The sequence below is a fragment of the Lissotriton helveticus genome, chromosome 2_1, assembly GCF_964261635.1.
Source record: "Lissotriton helveticus chromosome 2_1, aLisHel1.1, whole genome shotgun sequence".
Lineage (NCBI taxonomy): Eukaryota > Metazoa > Chordata > Amphibia > Caudata > Salamandridae > Lissotriton > Lissotriton helveticus.
This window is the reverse complement of record NC_136059.1, coordinates 519,924,306-519,948,878: the sequence shown is the minus strand read 5'-3', so window position 1 is coordinate 519,948,878 and position 24,573 is coordinate 519,924,306. Positions and strand designations below refer to the sequence as shown.

Below are 24,573 nucleotides of genomic sequence, written 5' to 3'. Positions count from 1 at the left end.
CCTTCTGTGTCCTCTCACACCCTAATGTGCCTTGAGACCACCAGAGCCTGAAGTCACTCGTTTTTACTGTTGTAGTGCTTAGCTTAGCCTTCATCCTGTGATGTAACAATTCATTATATATGGCGTGCAGAGACAAGGTGCAAGTATCAATTTTTAGATTATACTTGATTTACCAATGCCAATAATATTCCTATTTCAAGGATAGCTGGGGGTTCAATCAATGATTTCCTTTTTCCCTTAAACATTTTAATATTCTCTATCAATGCCTGATAAATGTCCTGCTTACTTAACTGTACACACATACACCCACCACACACACCCCCACACACATACAACCCCCCAAACACAATCCCACAGACACAGAACCCCAGACACACACACAACCCACACACACAACCCCTCACACACAATCCCTCACACACACACCACACACACACCCACACCACACACACACACCCCACACACATGACCCCCCACACACACAACACCCCCACACACAACACCCCCACACACAACACCCCCACACACAACACCCCCACACACAATCCCACACTCACAAAACCCCACACACAACCACCCACACACAACCCCCCACACCCACAACACCAAATACACACACATCCCTCCACACCCACACACACACACACACCACACACACACACACCACCCACACGACTCCTCCCCCACACACACACAACCCACCCACACACAACCCCACACAAACAGAACCCCAGACACACACAACCCACCACACACAAGACCCCCCACACACACAACCCCCACACACAACCCACCACACACACAACCCACCACAAACACAACCCCACACACACACACAACCCCACACACACACACAACCCCACACACACACACACAACCCCACACACACACAACCACACACACATAGAAACCCCGACACACAAACTCCACACACACACAACCCCACACACATAAGCACACACACACAAGCACACACACAAGCACATTCAACCAACCATACACACAACCCCACAACCACATACACAACCACAAACACAACACACACAACCCCACACACAGCCCCACACACACACAACACACACACAAAACACACAACACACACACCACACAATCACTACCACACACACAACCACTACCACAACCACAACAACACACACAACCATCTTTCTATCTATCTATCGCCCTCACTCTATCTATCGCCCTCATTCTATCTATCGCCCTCATTCTATCTATCGCCCTCATTCTATCGCCCTCACTCTATCGGCCTCACTCTATCGCCCTAACTCTATCTATGCACTCTCACACACTCTGCACCCTCACACACTCTGCACCCTTACACACAATTACTGAATACAACATACACTCCACACAATACCACTCAGTGGTACATAATTATATGCTACATAATTACACTGCGCTCAAAGCAACTTACACTCCACATACCACTCAGTGCCACATAATTACACACCACATAATTACACTCTACTGAATGCAACACACACTCAACACCATACCACTCAGTGACACATAATTATATGCTACATAACTACATGCAACATACACTCCAAACAATGCCACTCAGTGACACATAATTAAACGCCACACAATTACACTCTACTGAATACAACATACACTCCTCATAATACCACTCAGTGCCACATAATTATATGCTACATATTTACACTGCGCTCAACACAACATACACTCCAAATACCACTCAGTGCCATATAATTACATGCCACATAATTACACTGCACTCAATGCAACATACACTCCAAATACCATTCAGTGCCACATAATTACACGCCACATAATTACACTGTACTCCATGCAACATTCACTGCAAATACCACTCAGTGCCACATAGTTAAACGCCACATAATAACACTGCCCTCAATGCAACATACATTCCAAATACCACTCAGTGCCACATAGTTACACACCACATAATTACACTCTACTGAATGCAACACACACTCCACACAATTCCACTCAGTGCCACATAATTAGATGCTACATAATTACAATGCACCCAATGCAACATACACTCCAAACAATACCACTCAGTGCCACATAATTACGTCACAAAATTACACTCTACTGAATATAACATACACGCCGCACAATATCACTCAGTGCAGACATAATTATATGCTACATAATTACACTGCGCTCAACGCAACATACACTCCAAATACCACTGAGTGTCACATAATTACACTGCGCTCAATGCAACATACACTCCAAATACCACACAGTGCTACATAAGTATATGCTACATACGTACACTGCGCTCAACGCAACATACACTCCAAATACCACTCAGTGCCACATAATTACACGCCACATAATTACACTGCACTCAATGCAACATACACTCCAAGTACCACTCAGTGCCGCATAGTTAAACGCCACATAGTTACACTCTATCTATCGCATCACCACAGCATCACTCAAGGGCACCACAACATCACTATGCGCTACCACAGCATCACTCATCGCAACCACAATATCACTCAGCGCCACCACAGCATCAATCTGTGAAACCATTCAACAACAACTGGTTCAAATATGTTCTCTCAATGTTTCAAGCTTTATTACAAATGTCACAAAAAGATGTTAATATTGCACTTCTGTTCTTGGATTTTCGTCACTATAAAATACACTGAACATAATCTTCACAAAAGTTGTTTACAAACGTTTAAGCTATTGCCATTATAAATTAAAATAACTTTTGAGTATTAATTATTTAAAAAAATTAAAAGCAATTGTTATTTGTAATATCAATACATTTAAGTCACGTAAATGCAACACATATTGCATTACAAATGCTATAGGTGTCACATTGGCGAAAGTTAAATGTATTGGCATTGTAAATGACAAAGCTATTAATTTCGCTATTTTCAAAACCAACACATAAATAAGAAATTTGTCATTTACAATACCAATAGCTCAAACTTTCCTAATGCGAGACCTATTGCATTGCAAATGCTTGTTGTAAATGGATTGGAAAACTCTCCTTTGAAAGCTATATGTAATATCCCTTTTATTTTATTCCTAAAAATCAAACGTATAATATTGAAGCTGCTATGGAAAGATTGCAGGTTTCAAATGCCGAAGAAGAGTGGGGGGAACCCACATATTCTGGAAACCTTGTTGTTTGCGTTTTTAAGAGGCAATGGCTGTGTTTGAGGAAAAATACTCTTCTACTGCTGCATTCCTGTATGTTTATGCTTTCCCCTTTTACCACTCGTTCTCAAGGACTCTCCTTGGTGAAAGATGGCTGCACAAAACACGTAAACATTTGAGGGCAAAAAGACTTCCTCTGTTGCAAAGGCTTACTAAATACCAGCAAAGGAGCAAACATCCTATTTGTCAGACGTAGACAACAGGTCCTTCAATTACACTCTGTGCAATGACACAGTGATAGGCTTCAATTACATATTGAGCTTACAAATCTAAGCCTCAATGAGTGATGTTGGGAGCATGTGCTGACCAGCAGGGTGAGTGATTAGACGCGGAGCTCTAAGACATATGGTTATATATGGGTCAGACGTTTGAATTCCGAAAAGCATGACTTAGCCTTAATTCAAAGTTGGTAAATTAGGTACCTTTAACCCCTTGAACACACGTGGAATTCCCCTGTGGTGCGGGCGAATTCCACGCATGCGCGATTCAGTCGTCCCCCGGCCGTCCGACGCATGGAAAGGGTTAAATAGGAGATTAACACCCGTTAATTAGGACCGTAATAAATCATACAGGTACAGTATGAAATGCATTACATATATTGTTGACTTAGGAGAGGTCATTTAAGTTCCATAAAAGAAGATTAAGCAGCATTGATACATTAAGCAAAGAGATTGACCTTTCAGAATTGGAGTGTCCTTCATAGTCCATGCATTTATATATACTTACACTCTTTTTGGGTCATTGTCACTGATAAAAGTTGAGAAAAGAGTTGCCTTTCTTTTCTTTGGAAATACAGTACCTACGGAGTCCAAAACAAAGGAAAGATCTGGAAACCTCTGGAAATATTTTCTGTGAAATCCTAGCCCGGAACGATTTCAGAACAACAAGGCTGGCATGCTATTTTAAACAATAATTTGTTTAAAGTATTATATAGCAGTTTAATATCTCCCCTCCTCCTCCAACAACAATAACAGAAGCTTGGTGTTTGAAGCTTTTTTCCCCACCTAGATCCAAAGGCATTAGTTCTATGTCCATTCATTCCACATTACAACCAGAATCCTTAAGACTTCGCCTCAGGCAAGCAGAAACCCAACAGGCAAGGAATGAGGTCTGGTCCAGCAACGAAGCAAGTTTAGGAAAACAATGATGTGAACTGCTCTCCAGTACTGAGGGATCACAACAGTGGTTGCAGTTTGACAACAGGAGAACTTTTTACTAATCCACTTACGGTGGCTACTCTGTGCGTCACACAATACTCTCAACAGGGTCAGGAAATAATTTCAAATGCCTTCTCTAGTTGAGCTATACCTCTGTATGATTTCATTATGTATGAATTTTTAATTTGATTGTTTCATGTCTTTATAAACTAGCCCTCCTTAGGAAAAAATAATTTCAGATTTACACAGAGTGTTGTGGATCATAGCTGGGATTATATCTTTCTGGATGATGGTCTTGTGCATGACGAGACGAGGAGAACATAAATAGATTTTATCCTGTAATTTTTGACATAATAACAAGACTGGTAACATCTTGAATAAATAATATTTTGAGACCACGAGTGAAGCTTAAAACAAATAGTAGTATCAATGCGTGTTTATCCTGTGTTGTGTGATATGTTTTGATGTCCTTTATAGATTTCAATCTATCATGTAATAAACTGGAGTATATTTTGGGTGGAAAGTAATACCGTAAGTATGATTTGTTTTACAATATCTTCCATGTCTCAATAGTTCATTTTGTCTACCGGTAGTCTAAATGTAAAAATAATATGTGAAAATCTAAATATTCAGTATAGGGATTGAAATAGATAAGATCCAGAAAACTGACAACAAAGAGAAACAAAGTTAAATAAATCCCTCAGAAATATTTAGCTGTTGATATCCTTTGGTTAAGAGGCACTGACCATGCCCAACCAGCTTAACTGCGAGACTCCTGGGGCCACAGTACTGTTTAGCATAGCTGCTTATGGCAGGACTCCTACTAGTGGAGATATCTGTGCCAACATGACCAGTGTTAACAGGCCAATGATGAGCAAATTGTTTGGTGGTGATACTCATGACCAACAGCCTTGAGGTGTTTTCCATACCTTTTTAAGTATCAAATTTGCTGGTCCATAAGTTTGAATTTTTGCCCTCTAAATTTTCCTTTGGCAGTAAAGACAGTTTGTGGTAAGCAGTAATGTCTTTTTCGCAGCAGCAGTATGGACACGCACTCTATAGGCAAAAATAAGATCCGGAGAGGCGGGTTTGGTCGTTGTTTTCTGACTCGCTCACTGCTGCTTGTAAATTTTAAAAATTATTATGAATTGAGTGCATTTGACCTTCAGTAATTGCTAATAATTGAAAGTGTTCTTGAATCTGACATGCACGGAGATATTTTTATTTACGTGTAGTCGACTGCTCACTCCCTTTTTAATTTGCACAAGGCACTTTAATTCATTGCACTGAAAAGGTTCTTTTAAATTGCGCCGCAATTTTTTAAAAGGGAATTCACTGTGAAGGGAATTCAGGTGGGTTCGGTCAGTGTTTTCCGACTAGCTCACACGTCTGCTTGTAATTTTTTTTTTAATAAGTTTTTATGAATTGAATCTATTTGACCTTTGTTAATTGCTGCTAATTGAATCTGTTCTTGAATCTGACTTGCACTAAAATATTTTAATTTAAGTGTATTCAACTACTCGCTCCCTTTTTAATTTGTACAAGGCACTTTAATTAATTTCACTGAAAAAGTTACCTTTAAATGGCGCCTTGATTTTCAAAATTGAATTAGTTGTGAAGGAAGCTCAGGCGTACAGAGGGCGGGGAACTCAGTAAGAACTGTGAACGACCACGGAAAGAGGGGAGGTATGGGGATATGGAGCGGCACCATTTTGGGGCAGGATATGCTCAGTGCCCAAAGCAACCTGAAGGATGAGCCTTCTCCTATTCTATCTTTATGCAGGCAGCAGGCGTGCCAAAGGAATACCTAAGGAAAGCCCGCCTGATCGTGGTCAGAGACAGCCACTGTGCCGGGCTATAAAGGACATACTTTCATGGCATCTGAACTGAGAGGTGTGAAGGAGGGGGATGTGTGCAGCCCTTTCCTTTTAGACTATGTAGATCCTATTTCCTGTGTTCAATGTAAACATAGTGTACACCCGCTTACCTTTAAGTTCAAGAGCTCGAAAGGCCGTACCAGGAACTTGGTGTGATTCAAGGCCACCCTGATCAACATACCCTTCCTACATAAACATGCCTTGCACATATACAACTTGCTACAGGATGCTTTTTTAGGTTTCGCCTCGTCGAAAGCTGCGCCGCGCAGCTTTTCGGCGCAGGCGAAAACCTTTTGTTTACCAGTTAGTAGGCTTGTCCCGCCTCTGTTTTCCATTGGCTAGCTCCATAAATGGAGGCTAGCTATTTGAAAACAGAGGCGTCCGTCCTTCTGTGAGGCGACTCGTGGGCGTTCCTGAGAATTTTTCTCATCCAGCCCCTTTTGACACGTCAGTGCGGCGGTGGGCGTGTTTTTTTTTTTTTCTTTCCGTGTTGTTTTCGTCTTTTCAGGAGTGCCTTCAGCCGGATTGGTGTTGTTTTTATTTGCGTTCAGGTAAGATGCATTTTGTTTATATTTTTAATTGTTTGTTTCTCGACTTTGTGTGTGTAGTTGCTGCCCCGTGTTGTGAATGTTTTGCTTTGCACGGTATGCGCCGGAAGAAGTCCAGGTGAGTGCCTTTCTTGCCGTTCCCGTCCCCCCCCTCCCGCTGTCCGTGCCTTTCCTGCCCCCCCTCCCACTGTCCGTGCCTTTCCTGCCCCCCTCCCGCTGTCGTGCCTTTCCCGCCCCCCCTCCCGCTGTCCGTGCCTTTCCTGCCCCCCCTCCCACTGTCCGTGCCTTTCCTTGTTAAATGTATGGGGCCAGGACTACAGCGGCAATGGAATGAGTGTGCATCTGGTCATTTTGGGAACAGATCGATTACTCAGTCGGCACCTCCGTGCCCAGTGGTGCTTACACGTGACCACCGCCCGCCTTTCCCGTGCTTCGGACTCCAAATGCTCTCACCCGACAGCCTTCAACAGCCCCAAATCTCCTGCATTACCAGCCATCTCCTGAGCCTCTCTTTCCCCGCAGTATTTATTTTACGCCGCCAATGATGCCCCGTACACCCCCAAGACCACAACCCGTCCCCATCCACCAGACCGTCAACCGCCTACCAATGCATAGTGTATGTATTTTTTGTCCTAGACCAAAATTAAATTGCTGGCCCTGTATAACAAAGGTCATTTTGAATATGGAGCCACACATAGCGTATTTAGAAAACAATGGTGTTAGCCTCTGTGGAGCGAAAACGTTCATTGTCTTGGTGCACCGTAAGAGGACTTCCTATTCTATTTGCAATACCAGCCATCCCGTAACCTCCTTCTCCCGCTACCTGCCGCAGCTCCCTGCCTCCCCCAGATCCCACCCCTCCGACCAAATTGGTGCCCGCCTCCTTCGGTCACTCTTTAGGAAACTTTTGTCACACTCACTTGCGAGGCCCCCCCCTAGCATAAGGCCGAAGCCAGCGTTGAAGCACCATGTGCAGCTCCTCGATGACCCGACAGCGCTTAACCCCCTGCAGCTGCCCGCCTATCTCCCCCCTGCACCTCGTCTGCCCCCACCCTCCTGGGAAAGCAATCCAAGGATACCCGCGCCCCCCCTCCCATCTTTTGAAGCCCCTTCCTGTCGTCGATATTCATGTTGCATGTAGTGACAAGCCATTTTTATTTCGCTTCAGCCGCAGCCCTGCTTCAGTGCTCGCTGTGCCACCCCACTCTTCCCATTGCTGTGCTATTGTCTTGAATTGCCCACTATACCCCGCACTCTCGCCCCCTCCCCCCCGCCTGCCGCCCAGTGCCTCTCCCCCACCCACTCTCTCCTTTGCCCACTATACTGCAGCCCACCCCTCCCCCACCTCACCTCACACTCTGTCGACGCCGCACCTTCTCATGTGTTTATTGAACATGCATACAAGTAAATATTTATGGCAGAGTAATGACAATACATGCGATTTTACCTTGGACACAGTGCAGCTGTTGTTGTTCAGAATATGGAATATGGTATTGGTATTTGCGTCCCAGTTTTTGCTTCTCAAAATCTGGCCACCATACTTAGCTGTGTTCCAAGTTTATACCACTGTGTTCACCCTCATTCTTTCTCTATTCACGTCTCCTCTTTTTATTCTTCCCTGACCCTTTCTTCCTTCCCTCGCTTCAATCTTCATCCTGCCATTTCCTCTCTTCCTTTCCTCTTCCATTACTTCCCAGGAAACTTTGCGCCTGTCTACCCTTCAGAGGACATTTATGAGTGCCTGTGAGCCATAAAGCACATTTCTTGTGCTTCATGCAAAACTGTCAACCACCAACCAGCCCTTTGATAAAGCTCTTGTTGAGCGTAGGTGCTTGTATTGCCCACATTTGGATAATTACTTTACATATATATATATATGGCTCTGGGTGTGTGTGTGTGTGGGGGGCTCTGGGTGTGTGTATGTGGCTCTGGGTGTGTGTGTGTGGCTCTGGGTGTGTGTGTGTGTGTGTGGTAGTAATTGCTGTCTGCTGAGCTCGTCCGTAGGGTACAATAGGTCTCACATTTGCGAGAGATTAAGCTAATGGCAATGTAAATGACAATGCCATTTATTTATCTGTTTTCAAAACCAACACATAAATACAAATTTTGTCATTTACAATGCCAATAGCTCTAACTTTTCCAAAGGCGAAACCATTGCATTGTAAATGCTTGTTCATGACTGAAACCTGGATGAGTGAGGGCTCATGTCCAGATTTGTAACTTGCCATTCCCGATAGCTCTGTTTGTGTTCATGCAGACATGGTGGGAAAGGGAGGGGGGAGGGGGGAGTCGTCATCATATATAAGAAGGCCTACAATTGCAAGATGTTTAAGCTAGAGGAGATGAAGGGAGCAGAATTCCTCTGCTTTAGCATCTGTCCCGGAGCGAGGCACTCCTTTCCAGGTGTTATTGTTATGGTCTACTGCCCCCAGGATACGCAGGACATGGCACAGCATCACTGGATCAGGCCGTAGCCCCTAAAAGTATTAGCTATGCAAAGTCTACCATATTAGGAAATTTCAATTTACACCTGGATAGGGCAGATGATCCGCAGTCCATTCGCTTTTTGGAAACTTTTGCCTCACTTAAAACTAGCACGAGCTGATACGGGCCCTATGTATAGGGTAGGTAGGGCATGGCATCGATAGCATCTCGTTTAACACAACAGGACACTGGGAGAACTCTTGTCCGGTGGCCTGGTCAGATCACTTTCTACTCCAGTTTTTCTGGCCTTTGGTATGCCCGAAGAAAATGAGATCACTCCAACAGAAACGCGGTAACAGATGCTGGAAGAAAGTTTCTGTTACGGATCTCAGAAGAATTATAACTAAGTCCAAACCAACAATCTTAGACTCGGTCATAGAGGGGGATTTTGCTATTAGGACCTGACCCACAAAGATAAGTGACTCTGTGGCCCCTATGATGGTCACTAGGAAAGGAGCTTTGGTCAGTTCAGTCCGATGGTTCTCTCAGGCGCTAGTCCTGGAGAGAGCATCAAACACAAAATTGGAAAGGGAAGTGATGTTGCCACTATCAGGAAACAGACAAAACCTTCTATAAACTGACCCTCAAGGTTTATCATAATATTATAACAAGCATTTACAATGCAATAGGTCTCGCAGCATTAAAGTTTGAGTTATTGGCATTGTGTATGACAATGCGTTGCATAAAATTTTTACCAAACTTTGAATTGGTGAGCAGTGAAAGTGTGTGCAAGAGTATGCTGTTGCTCACAGCTGTTATTATTCACACAGCTCTGATGATGCACCTCAGGCACGGGCTCACAGTTGTTATTATTCACACAGCTCTGATGATGCACCTCAGGCACGGGGCTCACAGCTGTTATTATTCACACAGCTCTGATGATGCACCTCACGCATGGGCTCACAGCTGTTATTATTCACACAGCTCTGATGATGCACCTCACGCACGGGGCTGACGCCTCCTGAAAGTGCCTGTATTTCTGAGCCTCCCTTGAAACTCACACAGCTCTGATGATGCACCTCACGCACGGGGCAGTAGAACTGACAGAAAAGAACAGAGAGAATCGAAGAAGAGGGAAAGCTGTGAGATGATGGAAGAAACTGGGAGCAGCCTGACAGATTTAAAGACGGTATATAATCTTCTTCTAACGATAACACTGTGGAATGTATTACGTTCTTTATTCTATCAACGTATCAATGTTTATTTATTTAAGCGTGCAAATTGATTTAAACCCAGGCATTTTCTGTTTCACTACTCCTCATGCAAAATTTGCTGTAGATTAGTTTAGTTTTGCAATATCGTCTTCAAAAACATTTCCCCGACACTACACGCTACCAAGTTGTGTTGTTTTAGGCAAGTTTGGGGTGTTGGAAACAGCTCAAACAATATATCCACAAAGCTGCCTAGTAAATACATGCCAGCCCGTGGATTCAAACCTCTATGTTGATTTAAAAATACATCAATCACGCTCGTGAAAAAGAGATTAGAGTTTACGATCCATACAATAACCCTACTGTAAAAAAGAAATAAAACGTAAAAGGCTGCCCATGAACAGGTACAAGAGCCCGCAGCCGACAAGAGCCGCAGCCAGCAGCGCGATGATAACGAAGATGCAGATGTCCAGGTTCCGGATCCGGCTGGCGGAGGAGGCCCCCACACTCTCGGGGATCTGGACGTGCGTGGGGCTCTCAGCAGTCATTGTCTGGCAGAGACACAGGTGCGCGCGTGACACCCAAGAGCACCTGGCGTAGTCACACGGAGATAAAACCCAGGCTGTTTGTTGACTATTAAACTTCGCCTTCTCTTCAGTCTCTCTGCGCTTCCGCCTTTTCCTCACCGTCTGGCTTTTATACTCCCTTGTTAGCTCGGCATCCTCCGCCTTCTGCTGCTATCCAACCTGCTCTTGCAATCTCCACAGCCTCCTCTTCGCAGATCCAAGCGCTGCAGAGGATTTTAAGCCTGCCCGTGCGGGGGAAGTTTTGTCACGAAAGCCGTTGTGGGATTTTCCAAAACTGTGGCAAGACTCGAAGAGAGACTCGGCGAATTGCAACTTTCCAACTTGTTACAGTTCAAAATTAGAAACAAAAACTGTCACAGGTGGAAAGGAATTAAAACATGGTACAAACATAGACGCTGAGAGACAGAGGAACAGGAATGAAAACCTAGTGTTAAGGAGGGCGGAAAGAGTCACTGAGGGGCATGGCAGCGTCAGATTCCGACACGCGCCTTGGGATTGGGTCGCGCGCGTGAGCTGTCTACGTTACAAGCTCACGCGCGCGACCCAATCCCAAGGCGCGGGTCGAAATCCGACGCTGCCATAGAGAATGCTGCGCGCGTGGCCAGGTCTTGTAGCCACATTCCAATCGTTGTCGGCTGAGCCGGTAGCTATAGTTCTCTGGCGAGAACGCGCTTCGCGCGTTTCTAGCCGAGACCTAAAAAGGGCTTTTTGCTTTCTGGCTGAAACAAGTTGTTACACCTGGCTCAGTCTGGCTTTAGATTACGTCACAGCACTGAGACGACGCTACAGGAGGTCTACGAATCCATTAAGACCAGGACTTAATGTTGCTCTAGTGCTGTTGGACCAATCATAAGCATTTAATACGTTGGACTAGAATATCTTGCTGCATAGGTTAGAACAACTGGGGGTGACGGGATCAGCCTTAGGCTGGCTGGACTCCTTTCTGGAGAGACAAGAGCAGGAAGTCTGGATGAAGCCTTTTGCCTCTGGAGCCAAATCGTTGAGATGGGAGTGCTTCAGGGCTCCTCCCTGAGTCCTACTCTTTTTAACATGTATATGACCCGACTGGCATTTCTGATCAAATCCTTTAAGGTAATATCATACATGGACGATATGCAGCTCCTGCTCACTTACAACAGGGATTCAGTGAACGCAAAAGAAGCATTTGCACTTTGTATGAAGGTACTGCTTGAATGGCTTAGAGCCAACATATGACAGTGCAACCCAGACAAAAAGGAGCTCCTACTGCTTGGATTGAACCCCCTCCCCGGGTGGACAGAAGGCTGGCAGAACAGCGCCCATCTCTTCCAATGGCAGAGACCAGAAATATGGGAGTTATTTTTGACTCTCAACCTTCCTTCAGTATCAGGTGTCAACAGTAGTTAAATCATGTTTCTGGATCTGTCGCATACCCGGGAAATTCCTCAACTTCCTGCCTAACGATGCACAAGTCACTGTGATCAGGGCGATGAGTCTTTCTAAGCTGGACTATGGTAACATTTTGTACCTAGATCTCCCAGAATATTTAGTTCAGTGTCTACAGGTGGTCCAGAACATGGCAGTCCGCCTGCTCTATAAACTATCCAAGCATGCTTCAGTATCTCTGCTTCGAGAAAAGCTACATTGGTTATTGGCCACAAGCATATCATGTTCCAAACTTTGACAATGACCCATCAAGCCCTCCACAACAATGGTCCCTCTTATTTGAAGGAGAGGATCATGGTATATAGACCAGGAAGGTCGCTGAACTCCAGCAACTCTGGCTTACTTCCAGTCCCCCCATTTTAAAAAACAAAGGATAAGGAGGTTCCTCTTTCACAGGCAGGGCAGCAAGCATGTGGAGTCAGATGCCTGTTCATCTAAGATCTATCATGGAGGAAACTAGATTCAAGAAAGAGCAAAGAACCTATTTATTCAAATTATAGGGATCAGTGGACACCTGACGAACTATGCCATCTCTGAATGGCAAGTGCCCGGACACTCGTTGCGTAGCCGAGCGCTACATAAGATCCATTCATTCATTCATTCTAATGCCTGTGAAATGCCCGATTCGTTCACCAAATGGAAAACCCTAGCATAGAACAAAAAATGTAACAGAAAAGCATTCCCCAAGAATGTATTTCAGCTGCACTGGAGCTGAAAAGGCTGCTTCCTTGGTGTAAACATCTGGATGTTAAAGTCAATGGTGAAATATAACTACAAACCATTACTCAAGCCAAATGTTATGGTTAATCTATGGCAATAGCAGATAATAGATTCATTAAAACTACTCTTTAATTAGAACGAGCATGGGCGAAGCCAATAGGACACACCTGACACTGTCGTTAATGAACTTTTTGGCTTTGCCAATACCTTAGGCGTATGCTATTCTACATCGGTAAAAAGAACGTTGCAACAGCACAATGGCATATCATATGCATATATCTGTCATATAACTGAAGATTTGTTATTAAACTTAATTTACCATTCGAAGATCGCGGGTGCCAAACAATGTATGCGTGAAAGTGCATTAGAGTGAAACGAGCAGCACAATACCAAAAGGCAGCTCTAGGACCCTCCGCCCCAAAATTATTATTTTTGTTTTTAAACCTAAACATTGGTAAGCCATATGTACTCAAACTCCAGCACACCGCATAGGTTTCTTCAAGCATTTATTGAGCTGAGATGCAAAGTACAAGACCATCAACCGGAAAGCAGGGCAGCCAGGTCGCAACTGATCTAGTTCACAAAGCATCACAGAAATTCTTCAGTAGAATCTATATTCCAATATGTGGAAACACACCTGCAAGCCACAACACACCATCCCAATAACAAAACGAGCAACCTATTTACAACAATAAATACTATAAACAAGAACAGGTCAAATTGGCGACACTATAAATACAAACATATACATCACAATTAATTCTCATCATAATCCTTTCACCACATAGGCCTTCTATAATTTCTCTTTGCACAACTACTTCCTTTACCAGAAAATTCTGCAGGTGAGAATTCATGTTTTCTATTTATATCACACAAGTCTCCAGGATCTGCATTGATCATGCGTGACATGCTCCACACATCTCCAGTGTCTAAAAACACAACATTCCTCAATATTTCTTTTATTTTTGATGGTCCTGGAAACTTAGACCTACCCTTCTTCACCAGTCCCGGTTTCCTGCCCAGTACCACATAAACCACACTCCAATTGCCCTTTTTCACACAGTTCTTTCTGTCATATCTGGCTTTGTAGCCCTTCTGATATTTCTCTTTTCTAGCCGCAACGTCTGCTTCATCCAATGCCCATTTCTCATGTCTCAACACATGACCAGCTCTCAACCATACAGGATTAAGGTTAGTACAAGGAAACCCTCCTTTTCAACATAAGGAAAAGAGACTTCCAATGCGATGCGCCAACCATATCTTTCTCAAAACCTCCTTGAGTGAAATCCCCATGTTCAGAGCCCTCTGAGAACATGACTTGACAACTAAGTTCATGCGCTCTGCAAAACCATTTGCTTATATGGAAAAAAGAACTATTCTCTGATGCTCAATCCACAGTTCCTTAGAAATTCCTTAATTTCTATTGAAAGATACTGCACTCTATTGTCCGTAACTAGGACTTTAGGAACAGCCCGGAATGCAAATTTGTCTTTCAAGAAATTAACTACTGTGGGTGTTCACTACATTCACACACTTGTTCACCACGCATTTGATCATGTTATCAACTTACAACAACATATCAGCTGTAACAATTCAAAAGGGGCCATTAAACCCAAACCCAGCTTCACCCATTACTCATTAGGGACAACCACAGGAGATAACTCTGCACTGCGGATTACTTTGCTCTGGTCACTCTTCACACATTGCCAACAAGATTTGACTACTCTCTCTAACCGATTATCTAGATTAGACTGCAAATATAATCTCCAAATGTTAGCTTTAGATTCCTTCCAAGATTCCCCTCATGACCCACATTTGCAATCTTTTCTCTTGAGTGCTTCAGAGAAATCACATGTGCAGCTCTGAATAAATCTCCAACAATCAGACTCAGCCTCCGGTATGTCCTTGATACTTGCCCATCCAATTACTAAATACTTAGACACTGTACTCAACTCATGACAACGTTTTGCATATTTCCAATCATCCCAGGCAATCACTTTTCCCTTCACTCGTGCTATGTGTAGTGTAGTAGGATCATCCTCCTCCCCACTACACTAAATGGGCAAACTAGAAAGGCAATCAGCCGCAAGATTCTCTTCCAGCTCCATGACAGAATAGCATTCCTTTGCTCCCCTTAAGGACACAAAGCAAAAGCTATGACTTTCCCCTAGCCATCAACCATCTGGGATAAAATAGCCTAAAACCCTTCAGACAAGCATCCGTGGTCAGAATAGTTCTTTTACAGGAGTCAAAATTAACAACGGTTGGTAATTTACCAATGGATGATTTAAACAAACAGAAAGCCTTCTTGCAATCCTTCGTCCAACTGAAAATTGTGCCCTTGTTACACTCATTTCCTAATGGTTTAATATAACTGGCAACATTGGCAATTAATTTTGAGCCAAACTCCGCCAATCGTGAAAATGCTCTCACTTGTTCACAGTCACTAGGAGTGGGGGCATCGGTAATACTCTTGGCTACTTCCAATTTTGGGCTTACACCTTCAACAGAGATAGTGTGTCCTAAATAAGTGACAGCAGTAACCCCAAATTTGCAACTTTGTTTGCTTTCCAAGTTAAACCATAGGATTGCAATGTCTTAAGTAGACATTCCAGAATTCTGTTATGATCTACCTTTTTCTTTTCAAACACATGCAGCAGGAGCTAGCCCAAACAGCATTCTCAAAAACCTGTAGGCACTTAAAGGTGTTACAAACTAGGTGAGACACATATTCAGCATAAATTGGTACTTGATGATGTGCTGAAGCGAAGGACATGCTCTCCCTTAAGTGTCGCTAGAGTTTCAGTGATGCTGGGGAGTGGTTGGCAATTAGCCTAAATATGTTGTTGAGGCCTCCAAGGTCTACACACATTCTTGTTCTTTTCCTATCACCCTGTAGCACTTGAATTGTCCCTCCTTATTATCACCATTCCCCAGTGAAAATGCTTTCCAATTTTTTTCCTTCCTAACAACCCACTACCTTCTGTGCCAGATTTCCTTTTCGCCCCTTACCGTGTGAGGAGTTTGACTGTCATGAAATTCCTGAAACCCACATGGACATGTTCTCCATAATTTCCACAATGGCAATTGCTTCCTCAAGCTAGGCGATCCTTAGCTAAGAGTTTTTCCTGCACATTTTAGTTGTTGGTGCACCTTACTAATTGGTCTCTGATGGGAACAACAGTGAGTACATAAATTTACAAGTGTAAACTAGAGTTTTTAAAGAAGCTACAGTTTTACCTTGGGTTCTAAAGAAAAATGTATGTAGTTCAAAAACAACATTTTCCTTGGTACTAAAATGTTTTTCAAGCATCAATACTGACAATTGATAAACATCCCTAGGTTCCCCATTTGATGAGCCTATGGTCATCAGTTCATCTAAACTTTTATATATGTTCCTTCCCTCCAAACCTTAATTAGGTAGCAAAACCTCTAGTTGCAGAAATCTTCTCACGCCCCATAGCCACTAAACATGAAACAAATAATTTTTTCCACCGTTTCCATGAAAGTGTAGGATCACCTTTTTCTGAGAGGAAAACAGATGGCGGAGATATATTTGCCATTGCCATTATGGATTGACAACAGAGATAATAATGTATGAAGAAGAACACAATAGATCAATTGAAAAACAAGTAAAATAGCTAAATTGCCACAAAGTTCAGTTGGTATGAATAATATTAATGGTGGTTGTCGTGACATAACAAGAACTGCAATGAGGAAGAAAAACAAGATAATAATACTAATTATTTCTTATCCAAAAAAGGTAGAAATTGGAACAGTACAATGAATATTCAACTGTAGAAGTCAATGCTCCTACCACCTTCAGCCACTGAGAGCAGTAGGTAATCTGAAAGAAATCCACGAAACAGACAGGAAAGGATTGTCAACAAAAGTTACATTTAGGATGGAGCTCAACGTCCTGACATATCACGTGATTCCATGATGACATTGACACTCAATGACACAGGATACCAGGATGTGCCAGGACTGGAGCTTTTTACTGGAACACAATGGAATGACTGGACGCCACCGAATGACCACCGCGGCTTCACCATTGGAGAATTCAAATGAATATAACTTTGTTTGCATTACCTGGTAAGCAAGTGCAACCCAAACATTCAGCATATGACAATCCAAATTATCAGATATTCCTACTTCGAAAAGTTTAAAAAAGCAATCAATGAGCGCTTCAAAAACTCCTTCCTTATAATGAAGTGAACCAAGAGAGATATTGTGAACAGCACCGTGTCTATGCAAAGCTATCAATCCTGGTAATTCTATCAATTCAGCTGCAGCACGCTTCAAAGTATATACAGTCCATACATTTCAAAATATGGTCACAATTAGTGCAAATATATCTGCAAGCCACAACAAACATCAAGACAGTGAGAGTAGGGGCTGAGGAGCAACGGAGGACTGGATTGGCGGAAAGTAAATGCCTAAGTAGCAACCATGAAAGGAGCTTGGGGAGAGGGGTTGAGGAAAATAAATAAATAAAAATTCTGGAGGTGTGGGCGTGGCAATGGATGATAAGGGGAGAAAGGGTGAAACACAACGTGTGGGGCAGGTATTTTAGGAGGGGAAGCAGCACACGAGGAACAGCAAGTAAACACATGCACTACCATGGAATATTGTAAGAAAAAGAGGTAGCTAGCTGAACGAGACCAGTAGAGGAATACTACTATCCATTCAAAAGGATAGTAAAGAAGCTATACTCCTGGGAATACACAAACAAAAGAAGAGGAAAGAAAGTCACTGAATAAGAAGTAGCTGAGCCTGAAAAGAAAGCCAGCAAACAGTAAGCATTAGGCTGGCCCAAAGCCCACTGTAAATATCAGTACTGCACACAGTAGGTCTTCAACAACAATCAGTAGGCAAGAAATAAGGAGGGCAACATGAATCACTGAAACGTGAACACATTAATAAAGCAGTTAAGAACTGAAGGAAAACATCACACCTCTTGAAAACCCCAACTGTGGGCAACTGAACAACAGTTGTAAAGCTGTACTCAGCAACTTTATTGATACAACAAACTAATGGAAACAACTGTAAAGAAAGGTAAATTCTGAAATCTGTTCACTTGCCCTTATCTTAGCAGTCACACCAGTCACGATTCAAATAGTGGCGATATGGATGGAATTCATCTAGAATAAAATGTGTGGGAAATGTGTGGAAAAGTGGTCATGAGTATTGGTGCCCTCTCTGGTCCTGGAGGACTCAGTTCAGGATCCAAAGTGAATATATTGTCCTGTACGCCAGTGAATGCCATTCACAGAAAGTAGTGCGAGGATGGCTAGCTTCTACGTATTGGCCAGGGAAGAGCAGAAAAGATGATGGGTCAGTGCCAAATGGAGGAGATGCCCTTTTTCCGGGTACCTGTAAATTATACTGAATGCTGTGTTGTATTATTTGATGGCTATGGCGGATGAAGACAATGCTTTCATCACTGAATGTAGAGTCCAGTTTGTTATAGAATTGAGAGAAAGAACTGACACAAATCACACCTACGCGTAGGCAGCCAATAACTATCTATACGCTCCTAGGACAGAGGCTGTACTGTACCAGGAAGAATGAAAAAGTGAAATGCAAACGAATTAAGTCAAGTTTTTGGAGGAACAGGCTAAAGGAGAAAAACAGAAAGAAAAAACGAGCCAGTAGAAAAAAATTGAACTGTGAGCTGGACATACCGCAGACCTAGAGGCGGTGGGCTAGTCTTGGAAGGGTCACACCAAGAGGCGGCAGGCTACACTTGAGCTATGTGGGCACGCATCATTCTGATTTACATCGGCTCTGCTACTTTTCACCAGTTGGTAATATTCACCCAAGCTAGGAAGAGAATACAGCAGAGTGCTTTCACTTTGTCATAGCATGCATTTTTTATGGCTCTGGTGGCAAAGGCTAACTTTCAAACACTTAAGAAAATTGTGAAGTGCTGTAATTTACACAGGAAAACGGAAACTGGATACAAGCCAAGTGGTTGCCAATGGTGCTCACGGTGCATTGACATTTCAATTTGTAAGCTACTGTATCACTTAAGTTTTTCATGACTATGTATTGGGAACAGAAATAAAATGGACTTCTATTGAGTTTATTGAGAAAGGAATATAGACAGATATTACAGGATGGCTCTTCTGATGCTGACAAAGAATATCTGTAGAGAAAATTATATGGCATAACAAATAAAATAGATCCCAGTTTAGAAACACTTACCTTAGGAAGCTCTTCAATCTGATTAGCATCTAAATAGAGTTCTTCCAAGGTCTTCTCAAAAGTAAAAATCTCCTTGGGCACTTGTTCCAAACTACAGTGAGAATAATCAAGTGTTGTAACCGTCTCTTCTTCCCCTCGCAAGCAGCGACATGGCACCAATCGCACAAACAAATTTCGTTTTGTTGTCATTTTCAGGCACTACAAAGAAAACAAAACCATACATACATTAATATCAATGCAACAGCATGAAGTAGGCATGCAGAAGGTAAAACAGGTATGCTTCTTGAGGATTAAGGTTTTAGGGCTACCCTCTTGTCTTTATGGTGATGCTGCCATGAAAGAACAGCACGCTGCATCAAGGTCTACCAGATAATCAATTCAAAAGTTCTAGAGGATGGGAAAGGGCCACCTGACTTTTTAGAATCTCTTGGAAAACCATTCAGAACATATACTCAAGAAAAGGGTTGCAATCATAAAGCAACTTTCATCAAGAACACACTTATTTTTGTAGGGCGTGCAGGTTTATATAGACAAAATAGGGCCAACTCTTGTGTACTATGAGCAAGACACAGAATGTGAGTTTAAACCTTCTGGTGTAGCAAAGTGGTTAGATAAAAAAATTGCAATAATTTCCAGTAATAATGTGGTTTCCCCCTGGTACGACTCAATTCGATGCAACTTTGAGACTGCTTTGAATTCTGCAGCACTCTTGACACTGCACTAGTAGATCAAACAGATTTGAAAGAGGTCACAAGGCAGTTTTAAAGCATATTTTTGCAAATATATTGGCTGGATATGTTTATGTAGAGTGGTACTATTAGGAACAATTGAACTAATGCAATACTTCTAAGGAGCCATAGTCATCAATAGAATTACTGCTTTACAAAAGAAAATGAATGTATATATACAAATCTGAGGCTGTCTGCGAAAGGTGTAAACAATGGGGCACAAATAGGTCACTTTCGTCTCAAACAGAGGAAACAGGATACTCAGAAAAATGATGCCGCCACACAAACAGTGCCCATCTTAACCGATGCGTCACGGTGCAGACAGAAGGCACCCATCATGAATTCACAGAATATAGAATTAAACGAATGTGCCAGCGAAACGGACAGAAAACGGCCTTCCACAAAATATTTGATTCTGAAATATTTTGCCACTATTATGACCATTAAATTCACAATGCCCTACGGACAGGCTCATGAGTTACCTTGAACAGACAATCGACATTTAACTTGCTACAAATGCTACCTTGTAGCCTACTGGGTACTGAATCCTTGCTCATCAGTTGTATGCACATCATTCTGGCTTCTTAGTTACTGTGCACAGAATCCCAGCTCATCAATTACGCCCATAGACACGCCACTTGATACCCACAAAATCCCTGCCAAGGAGTTCCGAGCTAGCTCGTTAAACTTCATCTAAACCCGACTCCAGCTTCAACTTGACCTGGGAGAAGGCCCATCTGGAAGCAACCTGAGGTTGTTACAGGGTGACCGCAGGAAAGGGTTGCAAACATCATGGTGCCTACAGCTTTAGGGAATTGTAAAGACGGGAACAGGACATGCTAACAAGAGCATAAGGCTCACACTTGCGAATATGGCTTTCCCTAACTCGCTCCTCTGGAATTGATTCAAGGGGCTTGTTTTTTACATGAAATTTACCTTTTAAGAAGGAAGATTCTCTTTCTCTGCACTCTATGAGGTCTTTTTGCAGTCATCTGATACTTGTTAAGGAAAATACGAATTTCTGGAGATTTACAACAAAGACGAAAAAATGTTGTCCGCTGTGCACTGACGTTATGCCATTGTTTCATCACCTGTGGCGACATTCAGCTCCCATACACTTTTCTGGCATGTATAAGCTATGTGATGGGGAGAATACGCAAACGGTCATGTGTTTTCATGCAGAGGAAGCACAGGGAAGATGAATGCTCCAGCAAATAGTAAACACATATTACAATAGAAGCAGGTAACACATGATTCTATTCTCCTGATACTTCCTTATTAATGTTCTTGACCACCCTCATCGCCTTGACAAAATGAGAATAAGTTTGAAGGGAGGCACGCAAATGATGATGATTTAGACTTCACTTCCGATAGAACCGGGCATAGATGATGCACCATGTGATATATAGTAAAGCTTCAGCTTGGACATGTTTCTATGTGACATTGTAATCAGATGTGTCCCAAAAAATGGGAGAGAACAGTTTATTGGCTTCCAGTACCGGGTTACTGGGACGTTCGCCCAATCACGCTACATAGCGCAAACATGCACCAGGACATCGAGCACAGGACGATACTTGGCTGTTAATGTTATTTTCTTGCATCTTAGTCAACGTCTTTCTTCCTCTTCTAGTGTTTGCCCTTTTTCGGTAGCATAACATCTTTACCATCCTTTTGCATGGATGGCTTACATTTTTCCCACATCCGGGAATTACTTTTTTTCAGCACTCCATTGGACTGCATGTGCTTTCTAGGCCTCAACTGTGTACTGCTTCCCCTCACATCCCTGCCCCCCATGTTCTCCTTGTAAATCCCCACACTCTCCAAGCTCATCTTTGCTTCGACTGCTCCTCGCAGTCCCACACCTTTTTTCCCCTAATACGCCTGCTTATATGTTGCCTCCCTGCCCGTCCTTCCTCCAATAACCCTCCTGATCCACTGTTGCACCCCCACCCTCCCCATTGTGTTTTTATGTTTAAATTTATGTTTAATGTGATAGCGCATGTGATGTGAAGACAATGTCCTTACTGACTGAACCCCGTATAAGAGTCTCTACTTTACCGCCTCGTGAGCCCATGGTCTACTGTGTAACCCGTTAGACTACACACAGACATACACAACACTACAAAACCAATTGGAGGACGCCACAAAAGGATTTGCTACAATTCTAAACCCAAGTGGGAAAGTAAATGCTTGAAACCGGTACTTTCTCTTTTTGAGCCAGGATTGAAGCAATATGTTTATAGCTTGGAGCTGCTCTCGCCGGTTTGAGGAAGAGGTTCATGCGTGAACTTCTGTATGCAGGTGTTGAATGAGGAACATAGGTCGATGTCTCAATGAGATGATGGAGGAGTGTTTTAGCTGGTATTGCAGCCTTTCCCAACTAAAGGTAATTAGAGGAAAAATAGAAGAGCTCTGTATTTATCTACACAGTGTGAGTTCCAAAATGTGCTAATCTGACTTACAGGATACGGATTTTAATATTGTTTTGCAACAAGTTACTAGCTATTTTTTTAGGTGTTTAATTTCACACTAGATTCAGCTTTATTCTTCACATCAGCAACTATACTAACTAATTTGTATAAAAAACGCAATACACCAAGGATATAAGCGGTGTGAGGGAAGGGAGATGGTGTGGCTATGTATAAAACGCCTAATAACTCGCAGGTGGAAGGACCCGAGCTCCCGTTTACCTAAGGCTTGGAAGCAGTTGCTCCTGGTGTTGGCTCAAGCGGAAAGCACAGCATTGCACAGAGAGGACATGTGGGTTACAAAAATAGCCAATTGCGCAAAACTGGGAAGCTATACTTAGATAATTTCAAATCATAACGCAAACCCCTGTAGAGGAAACGCATACTGGAGACTAAGCTCGTAACTATGGAGTCATATACACACAATCAGCCAAACATGAGTACACTGGGAGAACGAGTAAGGTGGCGGCAACACTTGTGTAGGCAAGATCTACAAACGAAGCAAAGGTCTAAGGGGACGGGGGAGAGGGGGCAAACCTAGGGCAAGTCACCATGATAGTCTCAAACTCAGCACAGTACAATGTTGTAGATTTGTTTCAATTGTTAACTGTTAAGAATCTAGTGTTTGTATTAATCAAGCAGTGGGTGATGAAATCTACATTATAAATAAATGAAATGATAAGCCGTCCTGGGCACCAAACGTGCAAAAGCCCTCAAAGACATTAGCTATGCACAATACGGGTCATCTGTAAATCCTATTTTTTTCTTTTCTTCATGAAGGAAACATGTGCACAGTTGTAATGGAACAGATGACTGCTAATTATGAGTATTGTTATGTGAGCTGGAAATGTATGAAAAGAAGATAAAATCAAATAAAGAGGTTATAAAAACATGGTGTGGCTACGTATATTAGGAATACAAAAGACACCTCATTTCATGACCTTCCAAAGGAACTTCGCCATTGGCCTCGTTCCTCTACATGGTGACGAAACTCCTCGATGACTTTCAATATTCTTATAATATACCAGAAGAAGTACCTTATTCCCATATATAATGTTTATAAGAGGTGGTGGTTCAATAAATTAAAACTACATTTTATTTTAACTATTGTCCATTTCACCATTTACACATTGTTTAAATTACAAAGGCATTATGGCACATATGGATGTCATGAGTAAAAAGGAGCAAGCTGAAATTAAGATCACCCTCCTTGCCTATAACCCAAGTGCTTTAACTCCAAAGGTGCAGAAATAAATTTACAGTGGGAGCAGGATATGCCCGAAAAATTGGAGCATGCCATCACCAGAATCTGTTAGAAGGATTCAGACTGTCCTGCCAAAAAACTCACTTATCTCTCTGTGCTCAAAGCATATAAGCAAGGCATCCTCGACGCCAAGACCCTGTTTTATTCAAACAGGATACTGGCAGCAGAATCTCAAACTAAAGAGATCTTTGCTACGGTATATGAGCTTGCCTCATCTAATAGAGTTACGGCCTCGATCCCCCCTTCCCAATTGCTCTGCGACTCACTCAACGATTTTTTCGTTGACAAGGTCGCAAAGATCAAGGCCAACATCCCCCTCCCTTCGCTTACCTTCACCAATCCCTCCCCACCCGCTGTCACTTCCAAACTTACTCTCATTCCCCCCCTCACCGAGGTCACGCTTCCTCCCCTGCTTCACAAGATAAAGTCAGGCTCCCCCCTAGACTTTGCCCCGGCTCATATCTTGAGTGAAATCTTCCTAAACTGCCCTACCCCCCCCCCTTACTCTCCTGAATGATTCACTTAGCAATGGTGTGGTCCCCACCGCTCACAAATTTGCAGCTGTCATCCCCATCCTTAAAAAGCCCGGTGCTGACCCCTCATCACCTTCTAATTACCGTCCTATCTCCCTTCTGCCCTACTTGGGCAAGGTTCTAGAAACCCATGTCACCAGCACCCTGAGCACCTACGTGGAAGCTAATCACTGCCTCTCCCCTCGGCAGGCGGGTTTTCGCCCCCTCCATTCTACGGAGAAGGTGGTGACCT

General features: G+C 43.0%; 1 protein-coding gene across 6 annotated transcripts in view; it reads right to left on the bottom strand.

Annotated features, from left to right (window-relative positions):
* ERBIN (erbb2 interacting protein) overlaps positions 1-24,573 on the bottom strand; it is a 912,789-nt gene that overhangs the window by 471,967 nt on the left and 416,249 nt on the right. For 5 of the 6 annotated variants that reach the window (XM_078675167.1, XM_078675172.1, XM_078675168.1 and 2 more), the window contains one exon: positions 19,349-19,546. In XM_078675167.1, coding sequence (XP_078531293.1) covers positions 19,349-19,537 — 189 coding nt within the window. In that variant the 5' untranslated portion in view covers positions 19,538-19,546. Of the gene's footprint in view, positions 1-19,348; positions 19,548-24,573 lie in introns of all 6 variants that reach the window. The other variant, XM_078675171.1, reaches the window with a different exon arrangement.